Raw genomic sequence first — 24,017 nt, 5'->3', positions numbered from 1 at the left:
AGCTTGTATATTTTCCTGCTGTTTTCATTCTTAGACCTACCACAATACAAAGCTTTTTATTCGTCTCAATTTGTATATGTTGTTTTATTTTAGTTTTCATTTCAATTTTATTAACTATATCACCTGTTTATTATTGTCCAATGTTTATTTTTATCAAGAATGTTACGTAGAGGATTTTCTGTATATTTGGGTTGATAGGTAAGCAGTGGGCTATTTATAGAATATGTTTACAATGATAATATAGGTTACAAATGTAAATATATGGTGGCTATTTATTGATATTATACTAACTTATTAGGATACAGTAGAGTTGACCTTATGAAAAAAAATTGATAAGCCATCAGCTGTCAGCTGTTTCCACTTGGATCAGCAATTTTAGATCGCCTATCAGCAGGTCAATCAATATTTGACAGATGCACACACCTGTAAATTTGAATCGGAAAGCATATGTTGTCAAATAATCAATAAGACAATAGAAAAGGTTGTTTAATGCTAAACAAAGATTAGGTCATTTTAAAACCTTGCCTGGATTAAATAGATCATTTGGATTAATGAATAATCTTTGATTACATGTTTAACCATAATGACAATCGCTCCATATTGCACTGTAGCTCTGCAAGCATATACATGTAGGCCTGCTTTAAAAATACATTACATGGGAGATTAGATAACAGTTAAAAACTAGATAATGTAAAGGAAATTTGCTGAAAATTTCAAACAAATTGATCCACTCTGAACCGAGAATTTAGCTATTGAATTTTAGGCCTAGCCTCGACCATCATTAGGCTACTAAAGTCAGTACAATAAATACATAGTCTCGATTATCCATTTTTTGATTTAATCATCAATAAGCGTTGAGCAGCAGATCGGATTCCAATCCAGTAAATATTTCGGAGGCTAGCGATGACATCGAGAGTTGATTATAGCCTGGATAAGTTAATTAATGTCTAATTAATAATTTAGATAACATTTCAGGCCTAAAAAAAACCCTACAATAGGCAGATTTAGATCTTACATAATGTATGTTTATAACATTTATTCTAATAAAAGACAGCTTTGCTTGGGTCCATATGGTTGCTGTTTCGTCTATGTACAAGTACCTGCTTATTGTTTTTAAATATAAAAGTTTTAAGAGACATTTAAAATTAAAACAATTACTGTTAGTGTTAATGGATAAGTTAAACATTAAGAATAAGGAAATTGCTTTGAAGTCAGGGTGTGTTATAAACTTACAAAAAAAACCTTGAGAGAAGTAGAGTGACTTGACCTATATATTGTAATATGTGCTGACTGTTTATAATGGATGATGTCAAAACTAAAAACAAAACAAAAACTTTGGTTGTTTCTTATTTGAACAAGTTAATTAATTGTAAACTAGAGTTTCACTGGTATTCAGTATTGTCAACTGAATACTATATTTAATTAAAGATACATTATAGGAGATTAGATAAAGAGCTGACAGTTCTCACTATAATAGTTAAAAACTAGATAATGTAAAGCCAATTTGCTGAAAATTTCAGTCAAATTCATCCACCCTAAACCAAGATTTTAGCAATTGAATTTTCGGCCTAGCCTCGATCATCATTACTAAAGTCGGTACGATAAAAAACATAGTCTTGATTATACATTTCATGATTAAATTATGAATGGAAGTCGAACAGCAAATCGGAACCCAATCCAAGAAACATCGCAGGCTAGCGATGACATCAAGAGTTGATTATGGTCTGGATAAGTTAATTAATGTCTAATTAATAATTTAGATAACATTTCAGGCCTAAAGAAAGACCTGCAATAGGCAGATTTACCTCTTGCATAATGTATGTTTAAGTCAAATTTCGTTAAATTTATAATTTATATAACATTTCAGGCCTAAAGAAAGACTTACAATAGGCAGATTTAGCTCTTGAATAATGTATGTTTAATTAAATGTTAAATGAGTATTTTGAATCCTCATGTTATAGGCTACTATTAGAATTATTAATATCCAGCAAAGGTACTTTAATTCTCCCTTTTTTTGCGCATGTAATTAACGTTAGATAATTTTTTTGAGTTGAGGTAATGGGAGAGTTATTCTCAGTAAACCAAAATATCCTGCCTACGGCTTCACTAAAATATGGATACAATTCTATTGATATAGGGGTTGTTGGATGGTCGAATGGTTAGTACGTGCCACTGTATCATAACGTCTGTCATTGATTAAAATGGCAGGGTTTCGATTCCCCGGTTGTATTTGACAAGGAGTAGGATCGCCTTTTCAACCTCTTGGGTTTTTTTTGGATTCTCCGGTTTCCTCCAACTGCTAAAGACCCCTACGCACAAGCAAATTATTGAAATTGAACCATATTTTAGTCCCAAAATGACCTAGTTTGTGTCGAGTGGATGTTAAAGCCCATCTGTCTCTTTCTCTCTCTCTCTGGTCTTTATCAAGTGGGGGGGGGGGGGAGGGGGAATGGTTAACTTGTGCACCCTGAATCATAAGGTCTGCTATTAAGTCAAGGTGGGGTGGATTTGATTCACCGCTTGTGCGTGACAAGGAGTAGGGTAGCTGTCCGACCTTGTGTGTGTTTTTTCTGGGTCTTCCAGTTTCTTCCCACTGCTAAAGATCCCTACATGTACATGCAAACAAATTATTGAAATAAAAAAATTGCAACATACTGTATGTTAGTCCTGAAATGACCTAATTTGTGTCAAGTGGACATTTAACCCCATTTCTCTATCTCTTTGTCAAGCAATTTTGCATTGACATCAGCGTTTTCCAATTCTGTTGACAGTATGCTATCATTTAATTTACTAACGAAGACTGGTTGTGGTCTGGTGCTTATTTCAGGCTGTATTTAATTTTCAGTACCTAGTTGAAACGTTTGTTCAATAAGGTGACCCAGGTGTTTCTTTTACACCATAATTCCACCAAAGATCACAATTCCAGCTTTTTCGGTTTACTCATGGAAGAAAAAAAAAAAAATCCAATATTTTTTAAGAGATAAAACCAGAACCTGCTTTTAATCTTGAAATTGTCTTTCAAATCAGAACAGAAAAAAAAAGCTGCATGTTCGTGAGTGAAGTTGTAGGGGGTATAATCTGGTCGACTGAGAATCAAGGTTAAATAAGCTTCTTTGTAAACTTTATAAATTTCAAGATTTTAATGGTCAGAGGTAATTAATTGTATTTTATTTTTAATTGTAAAATTAATATTGTAATACTGTTTCATCATGTTCTATTTATAGATCTATATAGAGGTGTTGAGTGTGGAGACTTTTTATTTTTTCTTTGTGTTTGAACTCATTCACGGGTCACTTATTCAAACTTACCAATTATTGCCATTCCCAGATATATTCATTAATAAAACCAATTACTGCCATTCCAAGATATATTCATTAATAAAACCAATTACTGCCATTCCCAGATATATTCATTAATAAAACCAATTATTGCCATTCCAAGATATATTCATTAATAAAACCAATTACTGCCATTCCCAGATATATTCATTAATAAAACCAATTACTGCCATTCCCAGTTATATTCATTAATGAAACCAATTACTGCCATTCCCAGATATCTTGGTGTCCGATTAGGCATATTCCTGGTCAGACTTTTGTCAACTTGCACGGACGAAACAGCGTCCATGATTAAAAGTCTTTTAAAACACTAAATCAAGGTCCATATTGCTAACCAACTTGTAAGAAATCCTAAGAGGTAAATGTAGTATTGGTGCTTGGCATGCTGAAATTTGTGACTTGCAGCAAATCTGAATAGTGCAATTTGATGAACATGAGAGTTATTCACCAGTAAAAGGTTCAATTTCAGAAATGTTACTTTTGGTTTTTATCAATTTTGAGATATCTTTGATAGAATTTATTTTTGGCAGACATGTAGGCCTACAGGTCAGAAATGTAAACAACACCCCACGACACTGGCCTGAGGTAACTCATGAAAATTAACAAAAGTCATACAATTTGCGTCAAATTTTCCAAAAAGCAACCCAATTTCTATTAGCAATTTGAGAAAATTAATAGATGTAATTATGTTCTTTGGATTTTGAATAAAAAAAAATTGGGTCTACTTTCATTTTGGTCTGAAATAAGAAGGGATGCATATATGGTATATTTAATTATTGTAGTCTTTGATGTTATTTGAATCTTTTGATAAATATCAATCATTGATTCATTTGAGGTGCTTGAGAATTGAAATATCAGACCATGAATTTTTATTGCCAAATATCAACAATTATCAATATCAAAATGTCTGCTGAAGATGATGTCATAGGACCAAATTAGAAATATCAATACCAAAATGTGTACTAAAGATGACCAAAACTTAATGATACATTATAGGAGATTAGATAAAGAGCTGGCAGGCCTCACTATGATAGATAAAAACTAGATAATGTAAAGGGAATTTGCTGAAAATTTCAGTCAAATTGATCCACTATGAACCAATATTTTAGCGATTGAATATTGGGGCTAGCCTCAATCATCATTACTAAAGTTGATCCGATAAAAAAACATAGTCTTGATTATCCATTTTTTGATTTAATTATGAATGGAAGTGGAAGAGCAAATTGGAACATAATCCAATAAACATCACAGGCTAGCGGTGCCATCGAGAGTTGATTATGGTCTGAATAAGTTAATTAATGTCTAATTAATAATTTAGATAACAATTCAGGTCTAAAGAAAGACCTGCAATAGGCAGATTTAACTCTTGAATAATGTATGTTTAAAGTTTAAATCAAAATTTTACAAATTCCTGTTGTCTAACAAAAAAAATCTTTTAAATAAAATAAGAACAACTATCTTGGCAACAACAACTTTTGAGATGAATTTGTGAAATATTGAATTCATGTCACGAGATCTTTATGTAGAAATCAATTGATCATGGATAAATCTCATTGATTGGTCAAGTTAGATCTGGGAGTGGCTATTAATACAAGTATTTATAAAGCTATTTTTGTAACATGATTGACACATAGTATAACGTAATATTGACTATCGTTGGTGAGGAGTCAACACGTTTTGGGGAGTCGACACATTATGGGGGAAGTCGGTACTTTTTTTATTCCTCATGGACAATTTGGTAAAACTTGGATACAACTTTTTGACTCCTCAGTGACGTTATGTTATTAGTTTTTTATATGGTTCGCACAGATACTTTAATATGCCATCAAAATGTCCAGGGCCTTTAGAATGATCTACAACCTTCAATTTTCATTAAAGGTCCTCGGTTATTATTCAGTTTAATAAATGTGAAGGGATTTAATGGGTCCGTAGGAAATGAAATTTGACAGCAGATTAGGGTCATTTCTTTCAAATGTACTGTCACATGTAAACGGATAATTTTTTAATTAATCTTAATTATAGTGAGAAAAGCATACCAAGAAAAGGGGCCTTAAAAAGGCCTTGAAAAATCTGTACGAACCATTTTGTCACAATTCATTCATTAGCCAGTGTTGAATAGCACATCAATCAGCAACCATTTATATTCGTGAAATTTTTATATATTTTTTATCAAATGATTAATAGCATGTCAATCTGTTTTTATAAATTATTGAATAAGAATTTTGAGAGAGCGATCGGAAACAAATTATTTTAGTTTAAATCATGGAATTTTCAAAAATGAAATTGATTTAGGTAAGAGTGATTCTGTTTGCAAATTTCAAAAGGATCGAGTTCACATTCCTTTGAAAATCTTGAATTTAAATTGCGGTGTAAATTGAAATTTTTTTTTCTTCTGAGTAAACAAGGCTGATATTTTCTCTGATTATTGTAAAAGCGGGTTTGTAACTAATTTAAAGGACACCATCCACTTAATAAAATAAGATTACAGAATTTGTCAGTTTTTGCAATTGATATGTAAGGGAAATAACTCTTGGTTAGGGTTAGGTCGTGATTATTTTTTTACTACACCTTTCTCATGTAAAAGCTAACCCTCAATATTTTATCCTCTCGTTTCAGACAGTATGAATATACCTCCTAGTGGAATACGTCAAGTTTTTGTTTATCATCAAGGTAGACCCCATTGGTCACAAAACGGACCTTTATTTTACGACCGACGATTAAATCAACAATTTCCATTGGGAACTCCATTTCCAGGACAACCAGTGCAGGCTAATCAGTGGTTTAGAGCACCAGTATTTAACGGGCCACCCGTCTGCCCGAGAAATATTCCCGTTAATTTTCGAGTGAATATAACTTGGAACACCCCATTCTATAATAATTTAACTATTCAAGTAGTTCGTCCAAACAGTCGTGGACGACGTAGAAATATGATCGTTGGAAGGAGGCGTCCCTTAACGGACAACGAGGAAGAGCAGGAACTTTGTTTTATTTGTGGAGATGTTCTCCAGAACTCTAACGAATCTGGCGTTCATCTTTGTGATGGTGGAGAGCAGCGAGAGGAAGCCCCATCTGGTAGCAACGATAACCATGGAAACGTAAACATCAATGCAAAATTAGGTAGGTTTGGTTGGGACAGTCGTTGTTTTTTAAGGCGAGTGATCTCTCTAGAGGTGAGGTTTTTTCACTCCCCTTAAAATTGAAAATCACACTCCTTTACAAAGTCATTGAGGGTTTATAATCATTTATGAAACCAGGAATGACCCCATTACATGCAGTTATTGATCTTCAGAACTATTTCCCATACACACAACTAATCACTCTCCTTTATGAAACCAGGAATGACCCCCTAACATGCAGTTATTGATCTTCAGAACCATTTCCCATACACACAACTAATCACTCTCCTTAATATCAGATCACTTGCCTTAATTTCTAAATCACTCTTCTTATCGATACTGGGAGAGCTTTTTTTAGGGGAGCGATTTTTTCAATTTGTTGATTGAGGTGAGTTTTTTTGACTCACAAGGACTGGTTGGGAGCATTCTAAGGCCATATAAAATTAACATTCTGCTTCTCATACTCCAATCTGATTAAAATACAGATCTATATCTTGTTTCGTTTTTTTTATACTTTCGATGGCTTCTACTACATGTACATGAAGATCTGACCAGTTGTTGTGGGAGGTCAGCGTTGATATTCCTAGTGGAATACCCACAGTTCCGTGCATCGCATGTCAAGAACTCTCTGCAACAGAACATTTTATTGGCTAATCCCTCACATCATTCAGAACGCGGATTATATACTAACACTTTCAGATCCTAGTATAGTAAAGACAAGTAAAACGAAATTTTGAACTGTAAAAATTGAGACGAATTAGGATCTGTGTTTTAATCAGGTTGCATACACTCAGGAGTCACTTAAATAAGACGGTATCATTAATGCAGAAATACCCCTTTTGAATCTCTGACGTGGCTTTTTAAACATAAAATATATGGGACAGCTTATCTAACCAAAAATATATATAGGGCATATCCTTTAAAGTGGCTTTAGGTAAGATTAGATAAAGAGCTGACAATTCTCACAATAATATTTAAAGAAATAGATAATGAAAATGCTGAAAATTTCAGCCAAATTGCGTCACTTTGAACCAAGATATTAACAATTAAGTTGTCGGCTAGCCCCAATCATCATAACTAACAAAGAGTTGATTATGGCCTTGATCAGTTAATTAATGTCTAATTAACAATTTAGATAACATTTCAGGCCTAAAGAAAGACCTGAAATAGGCAGATTTAGCTCTTACATAATGCATGTTAAATCAGAAATTGTTTTCCAATTTTCAGATACCATTTTAGAAAATATCAAAAGTTCATTAAAGAACGACTATCAGAGTGTCTCTGAATCCCTGGAGATGTATTTCAGTGAAAGAATTAACGAAATCAACACAATTCATCAGGAAGTTTGTCGCGAACGAGATTCTTTACGGGAACTCAGAGAAGACATCGTTAAAAAATCAGCAGAAATTGAACAAAAACAAAAAGAACTGGCCGATTTACAACAAACTTTATTAAAAGATAAAAATAAGTTTGATGAAGACGTTAAAAAAGAGCAGGAAGAAATGGCCAGAAGGTGGCAGCAGCTTCGTGATGAAATCACTCGTATGGAAGAAATGCACAATATACAAAAGGTGAGGGTCATATGACATGTGATACAAAAGGTCAAAAGGTCATTTTTAAAGGAAAAAGTTAAGAATTACATTGTTTATGTTCTAGTCCGAAAGTCTGCTTGTTTATTTCTAGTTGGGACTATTGCTTACCCAGTTAGTCTTTAGTAGTCTGCTGCTCCGCTACATCTGCTGTGACTAGGTTTGTATATTATTAGTCTTGTCTGAAATATTATGATGAACAAATCGCTGGTCATTATAGATCTCGTAATCCATCCTGGTAAATACCACAATTGTTGAATCTTATAGAACATTAGGCATGTTTGAGTCGGACATGATTTTGTTTCGTACGCCCTACTAAAATGAAATCTTAAAACAGTAGCCAATGAACAACAAGAATTTAATTTTCATACAGATGACATTTTATGCATGCCACATAGTGATTTGTGTATCATGATTTTAAGGACAGGGACTACTTTTATTTTAGAGTTTATCAAATAAGGACTTGTCTACTTTTACTTTAGAGTTCATGTATTAAGGACTTGTCTACTTTTACTTAAGAGGTCATGTGTTACATCTGTTGCAACAGTTTGTTGCATTGTATCTTCAGTCTTTGATACCTTTGTCCGTTTTATTATCAGTGTGTGAAATTAATGCTAGACCCATAGACCATATTGTGTAAAACTGTGTAAGGCAGGGCTTTTACTTATTTTGCCAGTCCGTTAATTTATCACTTATTTTTTTTTTACTTCAAATTGGCAAAAAAAAAATTTTGTCCCAATTATTTTATGAATTTTACATGAAAGGAATAAATCCAACTTTATTTATTGTGTTTTAAAGTTAAATTCTTTGAAATTCTAATTTTATAGCCTGTAAATTGAAATCAGTAATTGGTCAGTTTCACACCCTGCCAGTCATGACCGGTGAAAGTAACTGAAAGGAGACCCCTGATCCAACTAGACCCAATTGTTATTTCATTGGGGGAGTTGGATGGCCGAATGATTAGCACGTGTCTGCTATATCATAAGGCCTGACATTGAGTCAACTGGTGTGGTTTCGAATCCCCGGTTGTACGTGACAAGGAGTAGGGTTGCCTGTCCAACCTTGTGGGTTTTCTCCGTGTCCTCTGGTTTCCTCCCACAGCTAAAAACCCCTACGTGCAAGCGAATTATGGAAATAAAATTGAACCATATGTTAGTCCCGAAATGACCTAGTTTGTGTCGAGTGGACGTTAAACCCCATTTCTCTCTCTCTCTATTTCATTGTTAGTAATTTATCATAATCATGGAATACCAAAGTAAAAATACACCAACACTATATTCCTGTATTTGTACAGCACAGTTTTACCTGAAATCAAAGCAGTGATGGATTGTATATTACTGATAACAGATTTATTTGAATAGGGAGCCACGGTGGCTAAGTGGGTAGGAAGCTGGCTCGCTATCCTGGAGGTCTCGTGTTCGCTCTATGCATTGACCAAGACAGTTCATCAGGATTTTCCGACGTGGTTTCGCTTTGTCATTGGTGCAGGACGGTGGGCATGACAAGAACAGCTGTCAAGTCGCTCAGATGGAAGGTCCCGTGTATACACTGGCATGCACTTAAAAGATCCCTTTACATTTGGAATTCGATATAAATGTAGGACATAATGCCACTGTCCGGGCAAAATTTCCCTTATAGCACACTGTATGGCGTATGCCCGTCTTCATTAGCCCAGTCGGAGCAGAACAGTAGTACGTTAAATTCCATTTCATTTCATTTATTTATGTCTCTATAGGGCTGACGCAAAAAGTAGGTCTATGTTAGAACAGAATTGGTTTAGGTCTTTGTCTTCAAGCTTAATTTCCCACACTGTTCTTGTAGTTTAAAATCAATGGGGATTTTGAAACGTTAATTTTAATATATTTGTCTACTTGTATATCGCCTTTGATCATCCTCTTCCCGCGTTTCCCATCAGTAATCACCACCGCTTTTACTTCTGATTGTTCATATGTTCATATATATATATATATATATGTAATCAAACTATTCTTCACCGACCCAAGCATGACCCCTTTTTTATTGTTCAAGGGAGTGCCGTCTGTCTTATAGTACCGTACTTAATGTTTTTGTCTGTCAGAGAAAACGCAACGTAGATTTAGATATGTATCTTTATTAATACACTCTTGTTATTTAACATTTGGTGAAAGGTGACCAAGCTTCTCTGTTTTATAACTTCCCAATCTGATTAAAATACAAATCCATGTTTCATTGTCGCCCCGTGTTTAAGGTCATAAGACGAAGAAGCCTATTGATTTTCAGCGATTTTCGATAATTACTGCCAGAGTTATGGCCCTTGATCACTTTAAAAAATCTTGTGGACGCTCTAGAGGCTAAAGTTAATATCCGATTGACTTTAAATTTATACACAGTGTTTAAGGTCATGAGATGAAGAATCCTTTTGATTTTCATCGATTTCCGATAATTACTGCCAGAGTTATGGCCCTTGATCACTTTGAAAACTCTTGTTTTATACTTTTGATGGCCTACACTACATGAAGATATGACTTGTTGTAGTGATAGGTCGCATCTGAGGTCATACAAGTGACTTTTGACCCTCTGACGTCAGCCATTTGATCAACCAATCAGCCTTGATGTTTCTAGTGGATTATTCACAGTTCCGTGCACCACATGCCAAAAGCTTGCTGTAACAGACTGTTTCATTGGCTAATCCCTCACATCATCCAGAGCACATTAATGATAACAACGCTTCCAGATCCTAGTGAAGTAAAGACAAGTAAAACGAAATTTTGAACTATAAAAACCGAAACGAAATAGGATCTGTGTTTTAATCAGATTGATAACTTTCATATAAGAAGAATCAATCTATGGATAATTGAGTTGAAGAAACATGCTTTTTGGGTTGTTTTTTTGAAAGTTCATACATCAACTTGAATTAATATGAAGTAAGAGTGGTGTAGGGTGGCCGAAAGGTCAAATTCGTCCATTTTAGATCTTAAGTTTTGCCATTGTGTCAAGTGGCATGGTTGGATTTGAATCCCAGCTTTTACATGTATATACTATACAAGGTTACCTGCCAAATCTCACATTGGTCTTCCATGTTTCCTCCCACTGTTAAAGATTCCTATGCACAAGGGAATCATTGAAATAAAATTGACCCATAAGTTAGTCCAGAAATGACCTAGTTTGTGTCAAATGGCTGTTAAACCCCATTGTGAATGCTTCAGGAATATATGTTATTATCCATAGGTTGGTTATATTATAGACACATGTGTATATGTTCCAGAGCTCTCATTTCAAACAGCTACGTGGTCTTTTTTACAAGGGTGTCATGGTGGCTATATGGGTAAGACACTGGCTCGCTTTGGCCGAGAAAGTTCATCCAGATTTTCCGACGTGGTTCCCCATTGTCAGTGATGGAGGACGGAGGGCCTGACAAGGACAGCTGTCTAGTCATTCGGATGAGACGAAAAACTAAGGTCCCGTGTACACATTGGCATGCACGTAAAAGATCCCTTGACTGTTGGAATTCGATATAAGAGTAGGCCATAGTACGTGATGCTGTCCGGGCAAAATTTCCCTCATAGCACTCTGTATGGTGTATGCCTGTCTTCATGAGCCCAGTTTGGAGCAAAACAGTAGGACGTTAAACCCCATTTCATTTTATTTTGAACATGAGCATCCAGATTTCCAGCTGTGATGTTGTAGAGTCCACAAAACGAACAGTGAAAGCAACATCACATTAGTTTGCCACCATAATCTAATGCCAACACTTTATGATCCATTCACTAGTTTAATGATCGTTCAGGTGGAGCTGAATGGCCGAATGGTTAGAGCGTGTGCTTTATATCGTAAGGTCTGTCATTGAGTCAACTGACAGGGTTTCGATTCCCCGGTTGTATGTGACAAGGAGTAGGGTCGCCAGTGTTTTCTCAGGTCTTCCCACTGCGAAAGACCCCTATGCGCAAGTGAATTATTAAAATAAAATTGAACCATATGTTAGTTCCAAAATGACCTAGTTTGTGTTGAGTGGACGTTAAACCCGGTTTCTCTCTCTCAATGATTGGTCATGATTTTGATTCACTCATTTAGGTGGACAGGGTGGTCTTGTGCGCATGAAATCATTATGTCTGTCATCGAGTCACGTGGCGTGGCTTTGATTCCCCTTGTACGTGACAAGGAGTAGGGTCTCCTGTCTAAACTCATTGAGTTTCCTTCCACTAGTACAGAAGCCTATGTCAAAGCAAATTATTGAAATAGAATTGAACCAGTTTGTGTCAAGTGGAGTCAAGATTAAACCCTCTCTGTTTTCCTCCTTTAGCCATATTGTGTCATCAGAGGGACTATATCACAGGGTGGAAGTCTACGGTGGCTTAGAGAGTCCCAGGTTCATTTCTGAGGTTGGCAGAGAAAATAACCTTGGATATTATTCGGTGTGGTTTCCCCTATTGTCAGTGGTAAATTTTGGATTCGGACGAAAATGAAATGAAATGAAATGGGGTTTAACGTCCTACTGTTCTGCTCCTAAACTGGGCTAATGAAGACGGGGACCTGGTGTCCTCTTGTCAGTGGTGCGTTACAGAGGGCGCCTAGTCGTTCAGATGACACGGAAAACCATGCTCCTGTATAGGCCGACACTGTATGATATATGGCTGTCTTCATTAGCCCAGTTGGTGCAGATAAAACTAAGAAATGAAATGAAATGGAGTTTAACGTCCTACTTTTCTGCTCCTAAAGATAAAACTAAGAGGTTATTGTGCATAATAATGGGAAGGTGAAGGTCATTACCATGGAAACCCAAGTGGCAGAAGTGTTTGAAATGGAGGCTCTGATGTGTAGTATCTTATATTTATATACATGTTGATGTTAATTATTAACTCACTGCATGTTCAACAGCTTTTATTAATAGTTTTTTTTTATGTTTTTTTTTTGCCTTGTTTTTATACTTTGTACAATTTTCAGGTAATTCTGGTTGCTAATTTTCCCATATTTTTTTCACTGTGTTTATTTGTAAACATGGGTGATGTTGTCAGTTGACATTATATGGGTAAAATTGGGTTCAAAATCAGTCGAAAGAGTAAAGACGATGAATCGGTTAAACCACTGTAGCGAATTAATATACGTTAATTGGTAACGAAAGGCGGACATATTCTGATAGCTAAGCTGATAGGTGAAGGTCTGGTTCAGGTATTCAAACATTTATTCATTTTTTTTAAGCTAAGAAAAGATATAAATCAGTAATAGTATATTTAAAAGCTAAACAGAAAACAATTTTTATCTCTTTTTTTTTTTTAATTTTTTTTATATATATCACATTTTTTTTTTTTCAACTTAAAGGATCATTATTGATTTATAAGCTTATACACATGCGAATACATGTACTGACGTTTGACAGTAGTTAATGTAGTTTGTTTAAGAAATTTTCTACAATGATAACAACGAAAATTACAACAATTTAAAGATACCTTCCCGCGTATAAACTGAGCGATTTGATGATATAGATGAACTTAAAAACATATTCAAACTAATTAATCTGTCAAAATTTTGCTTGAAATCCTTCTCAAAACATTGTATTTGTGAGGGAATACCACTGCTATAAAGAATCTATTAAAAAGGGGTCATGTTTGTGTCACATGACTTTACTGACACGCTACCTAGCAACGGGTGCGAAGCCAGAGGAGAATTGATTTATTGCATATACAAGACCATGTTGTCTTTAATCTTTGTCCATTTATGATAAATATCAAAGCCCAATTAAAGGTCATCGGAAAAGGTTCATAATATTTCTAAATAATGCAAGTAATTATGTAAACATATCCTTTCCATAAGTATAACAAGAACCCGAATTATGTCAATATTACCTGCAACAAGTTAATTTCAAAATTAGTAATTGAAGCCATTCTCCGTGGGTAGTCGTAACTTTCCGTAAATAATCAGTCTGTGGCGTCATTTTAGTCCTTCTGCTCATATTCTAGTCTTTATTTCTATGTGCAGAAGGACTAAAATGATGTCACAGCTTGCTTATTGACGGAAAGTTACGACTACCCACGGAGAACGGCGGAAATTACTAATGTTGAAATTTACCTTTTGCAGGTAATATTGACATTTGGGATCATGTTATACTTATGGAAAGGATATGTTGACATAATTACTTGCATTATTTAAAAAAAATAATTGATGCTTTTCCGGTGACCTTTAATTTCTTGGATTATCCACTGCCCACATTTTTTTCCGTGTTTTTTTATGTCAGAAACTGTTGTACTTTTCAGCTCAACATATACATCAAGTGCTCACTTAATGCCGACAGATCAGACAATCATCAATCTGATGAAAACACAGATCCTATTTCGTTTCATTTTTTACAGTTCAAAAATTCGTTTTACTTGTCTTTACTACACTAGGATCTGGAAAAATTGTTATATAACCCACATTCTGGATGATGTGAAGGATTAGTCAATGAAACGGTCTGTTATGGCAAGTTTTTGGTGTGAATTGCACGGAACTGTAGGTAACCCACTAGAAACATAAACGCTGATTGGTTAATCAAATGTCTGACGTCATAGTGTCAAAAGCCGCTCGTATGACCTCTGACGCGACCTTCCACTATAACCAGTCAGATCTCCATGTTTTGTAGGCCATCGAAAGTATAAAAAAAAGAAAGGAAATATAGATCTATATTCTAATCAGATTGGACAATCTTCGCGTGCAACCTTTGATGTCACTAGAGCAGACATCCCTAATCTTTAGGTTGCCGGTTAGGAAAACCCTTACATTTTTATCCTGTATGCGCTCCATGAGTGTTTCTACTATATATATACCAAAATTGCCATACTTTTATTGGAAATAACCATCCGATAAATACTTTTGTGGGAAAGTATCTTTAAGTTTAATTAACACTAGGGACCGGGTATCATTCAGATTTGATGAAAAAAGGAAAGAAACTGAGCTTACCATCTATAATCTAATACACATATTCAGTTAATAGATTGCCATGCAGAAAGTGTTAAATACCATGAAGATTCATCAATAACCGCCCAGTTTGTGCTACTGTTTAGTTTGACATCGGTTGTCTAGTTTATGAAACTAAATGGTCATAAACTGGATGACCAATATCAAAACTAAACTAAATGGTCATAAAGTAGATGACCGATGTCAAAACTAAATGGTGTTTCTTAAACTAAACGGTAGCACAAACTGGGCGTTTTTTGATGGCAATCTATTAACTGAATATGTGTATTAGATTATAGATGGTAAGCTCAGTTTCTTTCCTTTTTTCATCAAATCTGAATGATACCCGGTCCCTAGTGTAATTTGATGAGGATCTTGATAAATAGATAGCCACTCACACAATCTGTTTAAAATACAGATCTTTATTTCGTTTCATTTTTTTTATACTTTCGATGGCCTACACTACATGAAGATCTGGCCGGTTGTAGTGATAGGTCGCGTCAGAGGTCATACGATCGGCTTTTGACCTTATGACGTCAGACATTTGATTAACCAATTAGCATTGATTTTTCTTGTAGATTGCCCACAGTTCAGTGCACCACACACCAAAAGCTCGCTGTAACATTGCCTAAACCCTTGCATCATCCAGAACACGTCAATGATAACAACTCTTCCAGATCCTAGTATTGTAAAGACAAGTGAAACGAAATTTTAAACTATAAAAACTGAAACGAAATAGGATCTGTGTTTTAATCAGAATGCCAATAACGTTGCTTTGACAATTTTTGGTTTCAAATTTCAAAATGTAGACTTAGAACTGAAAGGTACGCAGAAACTTGACGACAGGAAGCATATTTTAAATTCTTATTCTCAACTTGTTGCTTTATTACATCACAGACAATCGACCTGAAAAATGTTTTTGATTATTTAGAAATAAAAATGACCTTTCAAACCTGTTACTTCGAATTGAGATTTCATAATCAAATGTTCACATAGAAATGATTTAGCATATTGAAATTAATTCTAAGACAACAAAATGTTCCTTTAAGTGCGAATTATTTAGTTAATGTAAAAGTCACAGTCTCTTAAACCATTAAAATTACAATAAATTCACGAAGAAAAAAAAATGAGTAAGCTTATTGTTTGAGAACAAATGCTTTTTTTAGCCTATTTGTGCCTTTGGTAAGTTTTGCGATAAGAATGCGGCTAAAGTTTATGGTTTGTGAAAAGCTTGAATAACCGAAAGTCAAGTTTTTAGATTTTTTTTTTTTTTTTTTTTTTTCGTCAGAGGTATTTTGATTCTTTAATATTCTTAGAGACTGCAACTTTATATGTGTTTTTTAATTACGAATTGAATGAAAAAATACACAGAATTTTTTTCTTTTTCTTCACCCTGTTTCAGATCTTTGTAATTACATGTATGATGTTTTTTTATCGTCTCAGCTTCCCACCAGTCCTCTACTGCTATAGCTTCCTGCTAGGGATTGGATGACCGAATGGTTAGCATGTGCGTGCTCTATCATAAGGTCTGTCTTTGAGTCAGGGTTTCGAATCCCTGATTGTACGTTGTATGTGACAAGGAGTAGGGTCGCCTGTCCAACCACGTGGGTTTTCTCTGGGTCCTCCAGTTTCCTTCCACTGCTAAAGACCCCTACGCGCAAGCGATTTATTGAAATAAAGTTGCACTATGTGTTTGTCCCAAAATGACCTAGTTTGTGTCGAGCAGACGTTAAAACCCCATTTCTCTCTCTCTTATAGCTTCCTGCGTAATAATGATGAGGCTGTATTTGACATGCTCTCTTCCAAAATTTAATCTCCTAGTGATTATTTGGGTCCTCTGGTTGTCTCCTCTTGGTCTAGATTGAAGTAATAAAACCAAAGTTATGAAATAAAGGAAATAAAAACTATGTTATTCGCCAAAATGTCTTAGTTTGTGTGGAGTGAAGCTTACCCCCCAACCCCACTCTTATCTCTCTCTTCCTCTTTGAAAATAGATACCAGTATTTTTAGGGTATAAATGGATCCCTCTCCCCCCCCCCCCCCCCACACACACAATTAGACGAATGTATACATGTAAGTCATCATTTGGTTGAGTATTTTTTTTATTTTTTTTTCGAAGAAAGCAGGGGACTTATTAAAATGGTCTTGTCCGTCTGTCACATTTTTTGGGACTCAATAACTTTCCTTCTTTGGGACAAGATAACTTGATGAAACTTAGTGTAAAATTTCACTACCAGGTACTTCAAAACCTGACTGAGCTTGATCGTGAGCATTTTATACTTACACTAAGCATATAGATAATCAATTTGATGACTCAACACTTTTGAAAAAGATAAATGTGCAATTAAAGTAGCTAAGTCTCTAACTCAATATCATCCAAAATCTTCAACACAAATTATTTGTCAATTTAAATCAACATTGATGGTGTGATCTTACTGGAAAAAGATTGGCTTCTGATATCCAATATTTAAGACAAAATAAACATTTTACCATTGTTAAACGAATCGTGTACCATAATGCGTTTCAGCCCCAGTTCTAGCAAGAGACTCGAGGAACGAGGCTAGACATATTGCACCAAACCAAACGGCGTATGTAGACTGGAATAACCAGGCGCTAGAAATTTGCATTCGATTGAGACTGCTTGCTTATTTCGCGGAACATAACTGATTTGAAATTAGAGTAAAAACGGAAACCATTGAATGTAAATCAGTTTATATACATTCATATTACAGTATTATATGAGTTGCGACCCACTTGTGTCAATTTCTAGGTCCCAAATGTTAGCGATTTAGCTCTTTTAAGTAATATGCGACATCTGTTTATTTTGGCATTTCAGCGGGGGACTTGTTTTTTAGTTGACACATTCGTAATATCGTTTTGTAAAAGAGCTCTTGAGGAGATGAAGCAGTCCTAATGATCTAGTCCTATAACAATTATATCCCAATATTTACCTTGGATAGCTAAAGCAGTATTGGACTGCAGAAAGGGTTGATATGTTTGTCCAGTTTCTGTTCTTGATGAGGTGTGACCGTGAGGTCCGTCAGATATTACAAGAGTCTGGAATGGTTCTTCAAATCTTTAATACTGGAAACTTATAATAACAATTATCTACATACACTTACAGGACCGCGGATAACCGACTAGTACCTTATGCTACTAAGTCGGATAGACCTAAATGACTGACGTATCAAGTACAATCACATATTTATATGGAATTACTTCTAATCACTTGGCTAGATCCAGTGTTGACATAAATAAGCATTGATGTAATAATGTACAATATAAGAAATAAAACAATGGTAAATAAAACAATTAATAGATTAATCATACGATTGGCATGTTCACCAGGCAGGCCATATTGTCAGTTACTTTCTATCTATAACAGTTTTATAAACAATAAGGGATTATAATAAATTAACATGTCATTAGGATTACAAAACATTTCACCCTTGGCTAGTCACCTTTTAATAGCACACATACAATTAATGTTTTAAAGGAATAGAAAAGTTATTGTCCCGAGAGTTTAAATAAATTCAATTTGAAGGCTTTGACTTTTAAAATTGATAATACATTATCTTAAATATTAAAGATTTAAATTATAACATATAACTACTATAACCTGCACGGTTATACTAGTCTGATAGAATAGAATGATTAATTTCTTTACTGTTTTTACAAATTATCCAAACTTCTACCAAATAATGGTTTTGCAATCTGATTAAAACAGATCCTATTTCGTTTCATTTTTTATAGTTCAAAATTTTGTTTAATTGTCTTGACAATAGGATCTGGAAGAGTCCTTATGTAACCGGCGTTCTAGTTGATGTCAGGAATTAGCCAATGAATCGGTCTGTTACTCCGAGTTAGTTCTTGGCATTCTCTGCACGGAACTGTGGGTAAACACCTAGAAACGTCAAAGCTGATTGATTAATCATAGGGTCAAAACCTGCTCATATGACCCCCGACGCGATCTGCCAGTATAACTGGTGAGATCTTTATGTAGTGTAGGCCCTAGAAAGTATAAAATAAACGAAACGAAATATAGATCTGTATTTTAATCAGGTCGATTGTTTTGTAGTATTACCTGAAATAATTAACCATGTGATCTTTCCATATGTGTCAAACTTCATGCATACTCTGCCTCAACCAGGGGGGTTGGATGGCTGAATGGTTAGCCTGCGCGCGCTGTATCATAAAGTCTGTCATTGAGTCGACTGGCGTGGTTTCGAATCCCTGGTTGTACGTTTTCTCTGGGTCCTCCGGTTTCCTCCCACTGCTAAAGACCCCTACGCGCAAGCGAATTATGTAAATAAAATTAAACCATATGTTAGTCCCGAAATGACCTAGTTTGTGTCGAGTGGACGTTAAACCCCATTTCTCTCTCTCTCTCTGCCTCAACCAACACAACACCCACAATTTGAATGATGTAGTGATTGGTTGGTTTTCTTTGTTTTGTATCCACTAGAATAAATTAGCGATATATTTCCTCTCATTACCTGTCTCAAACCCTTCTGAATTTAGTTTCTGTGAGTCAGAATGTGGGAGAATGATGAGACATTACTTTGTGAAGGGAGGTCGAACTATAAAACTAAATTGTGACTGATTGGACATAAAATTGAGAACTTCATGATAATTTTGACCCACATTTTCAAAGTACTAATTCAATGGGATTCTAAGAAAAAATTCTCTCTAATTAAAATTTTTATACGCCCACATTGAAATGTGGTCGTATATTGTCATCGCCCCCGTCCGTCTTTCGGTCTGGCATCCACAATTGCTTTGGACGCTCTAGAGGCTAAAGTTTAATATCCGATTGACTTTAAATTTATACACAGTGTGTAAGGTCATGAGACGAAGAAGCCTATTGATTTTCAGCGAATTCTGATAATTACTGCCAAAGTTATGGCCCTTGATCACTTCAAAATATCTTGTGGACGCTCTAGAGGTCAAAGTTAATATTCGATTGCCTTTAAATTTATACATAGTGTTTAAGGTCAGGAGACGAAGAAGCCCATTGATTTTCAGTGATTTCTGATAATTACTGCCCGAGTTATGGCCCTTGATAACTTCAAAAAATCTTGTGGACGCTCTAGAGGCCAAAGTTAATATCCGATGGACTTTAAATTTGTACACAGTGTTTAAAGTCATGAGACGAAAATCCTATTGATTTTCAGCGATTTCCGATAATTACTGCAAGAGTTATGGCCCTTGATCACTTCAAAATATCTTGTGGATGCTATAGAGGCCAAAGTTAATATTCAATTGACTTTAAATTTATACACAGTGTTTACGGTCATGCGATGAAGAGGCCTATTGATTTTCAGCAATTTCCGATAATTACTGCCAGATTTATGGCCCTTGATCATTTCAAAATATCTTGTGGATGCGCTAGAGGCTAGTAGGACGTTAAACCCCATTTCATTTCGCTCTAGAGGCTAAAGTTATCATCCGATTGACTTCAGATTGATACACAGAGTTTAAGGTCTTGAGACAAACAAGTATATTGATTTTCAATGAATTTTGATAACTTGAACAGCTAAATCCATGATATTAAGTGTTCGTATACTAAACGTTAGCATGGGGCAGAACTTTATAAAAACGATGTTAATGATTTTCTAATGATTACTTAATGAGTTGTAGCATAAGCTAATAAAAAATTAGTGCACACACGCCCATAATCTAATAGTTATTTTTAAGCCCTCGTTAGTTTACGAAACTTTAAACTTAGAGATCAAAAGGGTTAGGAGACTTGAGTCAATGCAAATAAACATAATCATGACGGCAAATTCTTAGCCGAATATCTTTGCACACTTTTCGGAATAATCGACTCCGGTGCCAAAGATCGACTTCGGTCCATCTGCGACATCACATGTGCTCCGGTGCCCACCGACACTATATATAGAGGGCCACCACACATCCTCATTTAAGCCTGAAGAGTTCGAATAAGAACAAAACTAGTAGCTGAGAGAAATCAGGAAGGCTGTTCGCCTATTTACAGATTTTTTACTCTTAATCAGATTTTAGTGTATTTTAAATTTTTCATTACCGAAAGAAAGTAAAAATATGCGACAACTCTTGTTGACTGCCCGGACGATTTAGCTGCTGTGGACGTATGTTTTGTTGCCTGGCAACCTAATTTTTCTCAAGAAATAGAAGGAAAAACGTTGTCATTTGGTTGTCTTTGTGAATGGCAATAAGGGACTTGTTAAGGCATTTCTCATCTCTACATTTCTTGTAAATGGGATGAACGCACTCAAAACTTTTCATCCAAATAGGTGAGTAAGACATTGGGCCCTGCTAGCCTGGAGTTCATGGGTTCAATCCCAGTGTTGGTCGAGAATGTTCATTGTGATTTTCCAGCGTGGTTTCGCCCTTGTCAATGGTGCAGGAAAGAGGGCCTGACAAGGACAGCTGTCTAGTTGTTTTGGATGGCACGAAAAACTGAGGTCCTGTGTACACATTTACATGCACGTAAAAGATTTCTACGCAGTTTGAGAGAGAGAGAAATGGGGTTTAACGTCCACTCGACACAAAGTAGGTCATTTCGGGACTAACATATGGTTTAATTTTATTTCAATAATTCGCTTGCGCATAGGGGTCTTTAGCTGTGGGAGGAAACCGGAGGACCCGGAGAAAACCCACGAGGTTGGCCTACGCTGTTTGAATCCGATATGAGAGTAGGCCTTAGCGCCACTGTTTGGGCAAAACTTCCCTTATAACACACTGTATGACGTATGTCCGTCTTCATTATCCCAGTTCATTTGCATCCATTTCAATTCATTTGCATCCAAACATGCACACATATACATGTACAGTAAACCTCACATAAGTTGGATTCGTATAAGGCGGATCTTTGCTCAACTCGGATAAAATCGTTAGGACCCTTTGATCCTGCATTTTTTTCATATTAAATTTCTGAGACACCCCCTATTTTGCCGTACTGAAAGCATTAAACTAAAGCACATTTCATACAAGACTTCGGATTGGATAGAACACGATAAACTGTTTACATTCGATCAGCCAATCAAATAATGACTTTCGAAGCGATAGTTTGCTCTTTACTTCCTTTCGAAGAGAAAGCTTGAAATGACTGCTGTCAAACATGAATATGCCATCAACCTCCAGTCTTCATTAGACTAAATACAGTATCAATAGAATAAGGATGCTTGAAATAGGGTTATTCAAAATCGATTTTATTTGCTTCTATTGAGTATTTTGAGAGGCTCTAAGTCACGCAGATGTAAAGGGCAAAACAGAAAATTTTGAAATGTCTGCATATTTTGATTAAGCATCTCGAAATTGTTCCACTGTGACCTCTGATCTAGACATTGCTAGACTGGTCTGCAATTTCTGAACTTATAGCTACGATGTCTCTCTTTACTGCAGACATGTGAACAGTAGTGTCCAATTCGAGGTTGTGACACAAACACACTCAAATCAAACATGGCGAACTCCACAGAAACCTTGACATTTTAGCTGGAAAGCATGAGACTTGGTGTTCGTGATGATCAAGGAATCTGAAAGGCTCTCAAGCTAGGTCAGAACCCAATCGAAATTAGTGGCGAAATATGCAGCGTATTAGGGAAAGGGCTTGATGTACAGAATTAAAACAAGATCAAGCCTTCTATTGAAGATGGAGTTAAAGTGAACCGCAATGGTTCATCCTCGTGGGTTTTCTCTGGGTCCTCCGGTTTACTCCCACTGCTAAAGACCCCTATATGGAAGCGAATTATAGAAATGAAATTAAACCATGTGTTAATCTCGAAATGACCTAGTTTGTGTCGAGTGGACGTTAAACCCCTCTCTCTCTTTCTTTCTCTTTCTTTCTCACCGCAATGGTTCAGTGAATAAGAGGTCATATGTTCAGTCCCTGCATGGGCTGAGAAAGTTCATCAGGACTTTCCGGCTTGGTTCACCCTTGTTAGTGGTGCAGAACAAAGGACCAGGCAAGGAATAACATATAGTCGTTCGAATGGGATGAGAAACTGAGGTCCCGTGTACACATTGGTGTGCATGTTCAAGATCCCTTGGCAGTTTGAATTCGATATCATAATAGGTTGTAAATATCCCACGTTCTGGTTGATGTTGATGGCAATAGCCGATGAAATGGTGTTTTAGGTTGAGTTCTTGTTGTCTAGCAGACAAAACGCCGGTTTGACATTCGCAGCAATAGAAAACAAATCTAAGCTGATTGGTTAAGCAAAAAATATGATGCCATAGATCGCTCGTATGTCGTATGTAGTGGAAGCCATAGAATTTTAGAAAGTATATAAAAAAATCAAAACGAAATATAGATCTGTATTTTAATCAGATTGCTGTATGTGTGACTTGAAAAAAACCCACAATGTTTAGCATGTGACCTTACACCTCGTCGCAGACAATTGTTGAAAATAAACCATGTCATGACCCATTGTTGGACCTTATGATCAGCAAGCACCACTTGGTCACTTGGGTGAAAAATTGCAGGAAGTACAAATTGGGCGAAGTATTAGTGACACTTATCTTAAAAATTGTCAAGTGATGCAGGACGGAGGGCCTGACAAGGACAGCTGTCTAGTCGTTCGGTCCCGTGTACACATTGGCGTGCACGTAAAAGATCCCTTGACAGTTGGAATTTGATATAAGAGTAGGCCGTAGTGCCGCTGTCCGGGCAAAATTTCCCACATAGCACACTGTATGGCGTATGCCCGTCTTCATTAGCCCCGTATAGCAGGACAGTAGGACGTTAAACCCCATTTCATTTCATTTCTCATAAAAATAGATTGTTAAAAATAAACCACGGATGGACCTTATGATCTGCAAATGCAACTTTGTTACTTGGGTGAAAATTTGGGAAGTACAAATGACACTTCTCTAAGGGGATACTCGACTGAACGTTCCGAAATTAAATTATCTCAATTCCAAAACTAGTGCCAATCGAGTGATGTCGACTGCATAAAAAAATATATCAACCAATCATGACAGCTGAAACATATTTGCTACTTAAAATACGTCACAATTTTACTCACACCACCTCAGCTGTCGGGACTGGCAGAACTGTGTGTCATGGCTAGATTCTGTATCACTTG

General features: G+C 35.8%; 1 protein-coding gene across 5 annotated transcripts in view; it reads left to right on the top strand.

Moving 5' to 3' along the window:
- Nucleotides 1-24,017, top strand: part of LOC126810258 (uncharacterized) — a 31,263-nt gene that overhangs the window by 288 nt on the left and 6,958 nt on the right. For 2 of the 5 annotated variants that reach the window (XM_050535276.2, XM_050535277.2), the window contains exons 2-3: nt 5,955-6,455; nt 7,682-8,025. In XM_050535276.2, coding sequence (XP_050391233.1) covers nt 5,960-6,455; nt 7,682-8,025 — 840 coding nt within the window. In that variant the 5' untranslated portion in view covers nt 5,955-5,959. Of the gene's footprint in view, nt 1-5,954; nt 6,456-7,681; nt 8,026-12,963; nt 13,189-14,270; nt 14,762-24,017 lie in introns of those variants that run through there. The other 3 variants (XM_050535281.2, XM_050535280.2, XM_050535278.2) reach the window with 3 other exon arrangements.

The sequence above is a fragment of the Patella vulgata genome, chromosome 2 (assembly GCF_932274485.2).
Source record: "Patella vulgata chromosome 2, xgPatVulg1.2, whole genome shotgun sequence".
In the NCBI taxonomy this organism is placed as follows: domain Eukaryota; kingdom Metazoa; phylum Mollusca; class Gastropoda; family Patellidae; genus Patella; species Patella vulgata.
This window is presented reverse-complemented; position numbering and strand designations above follow the sequence as displayed.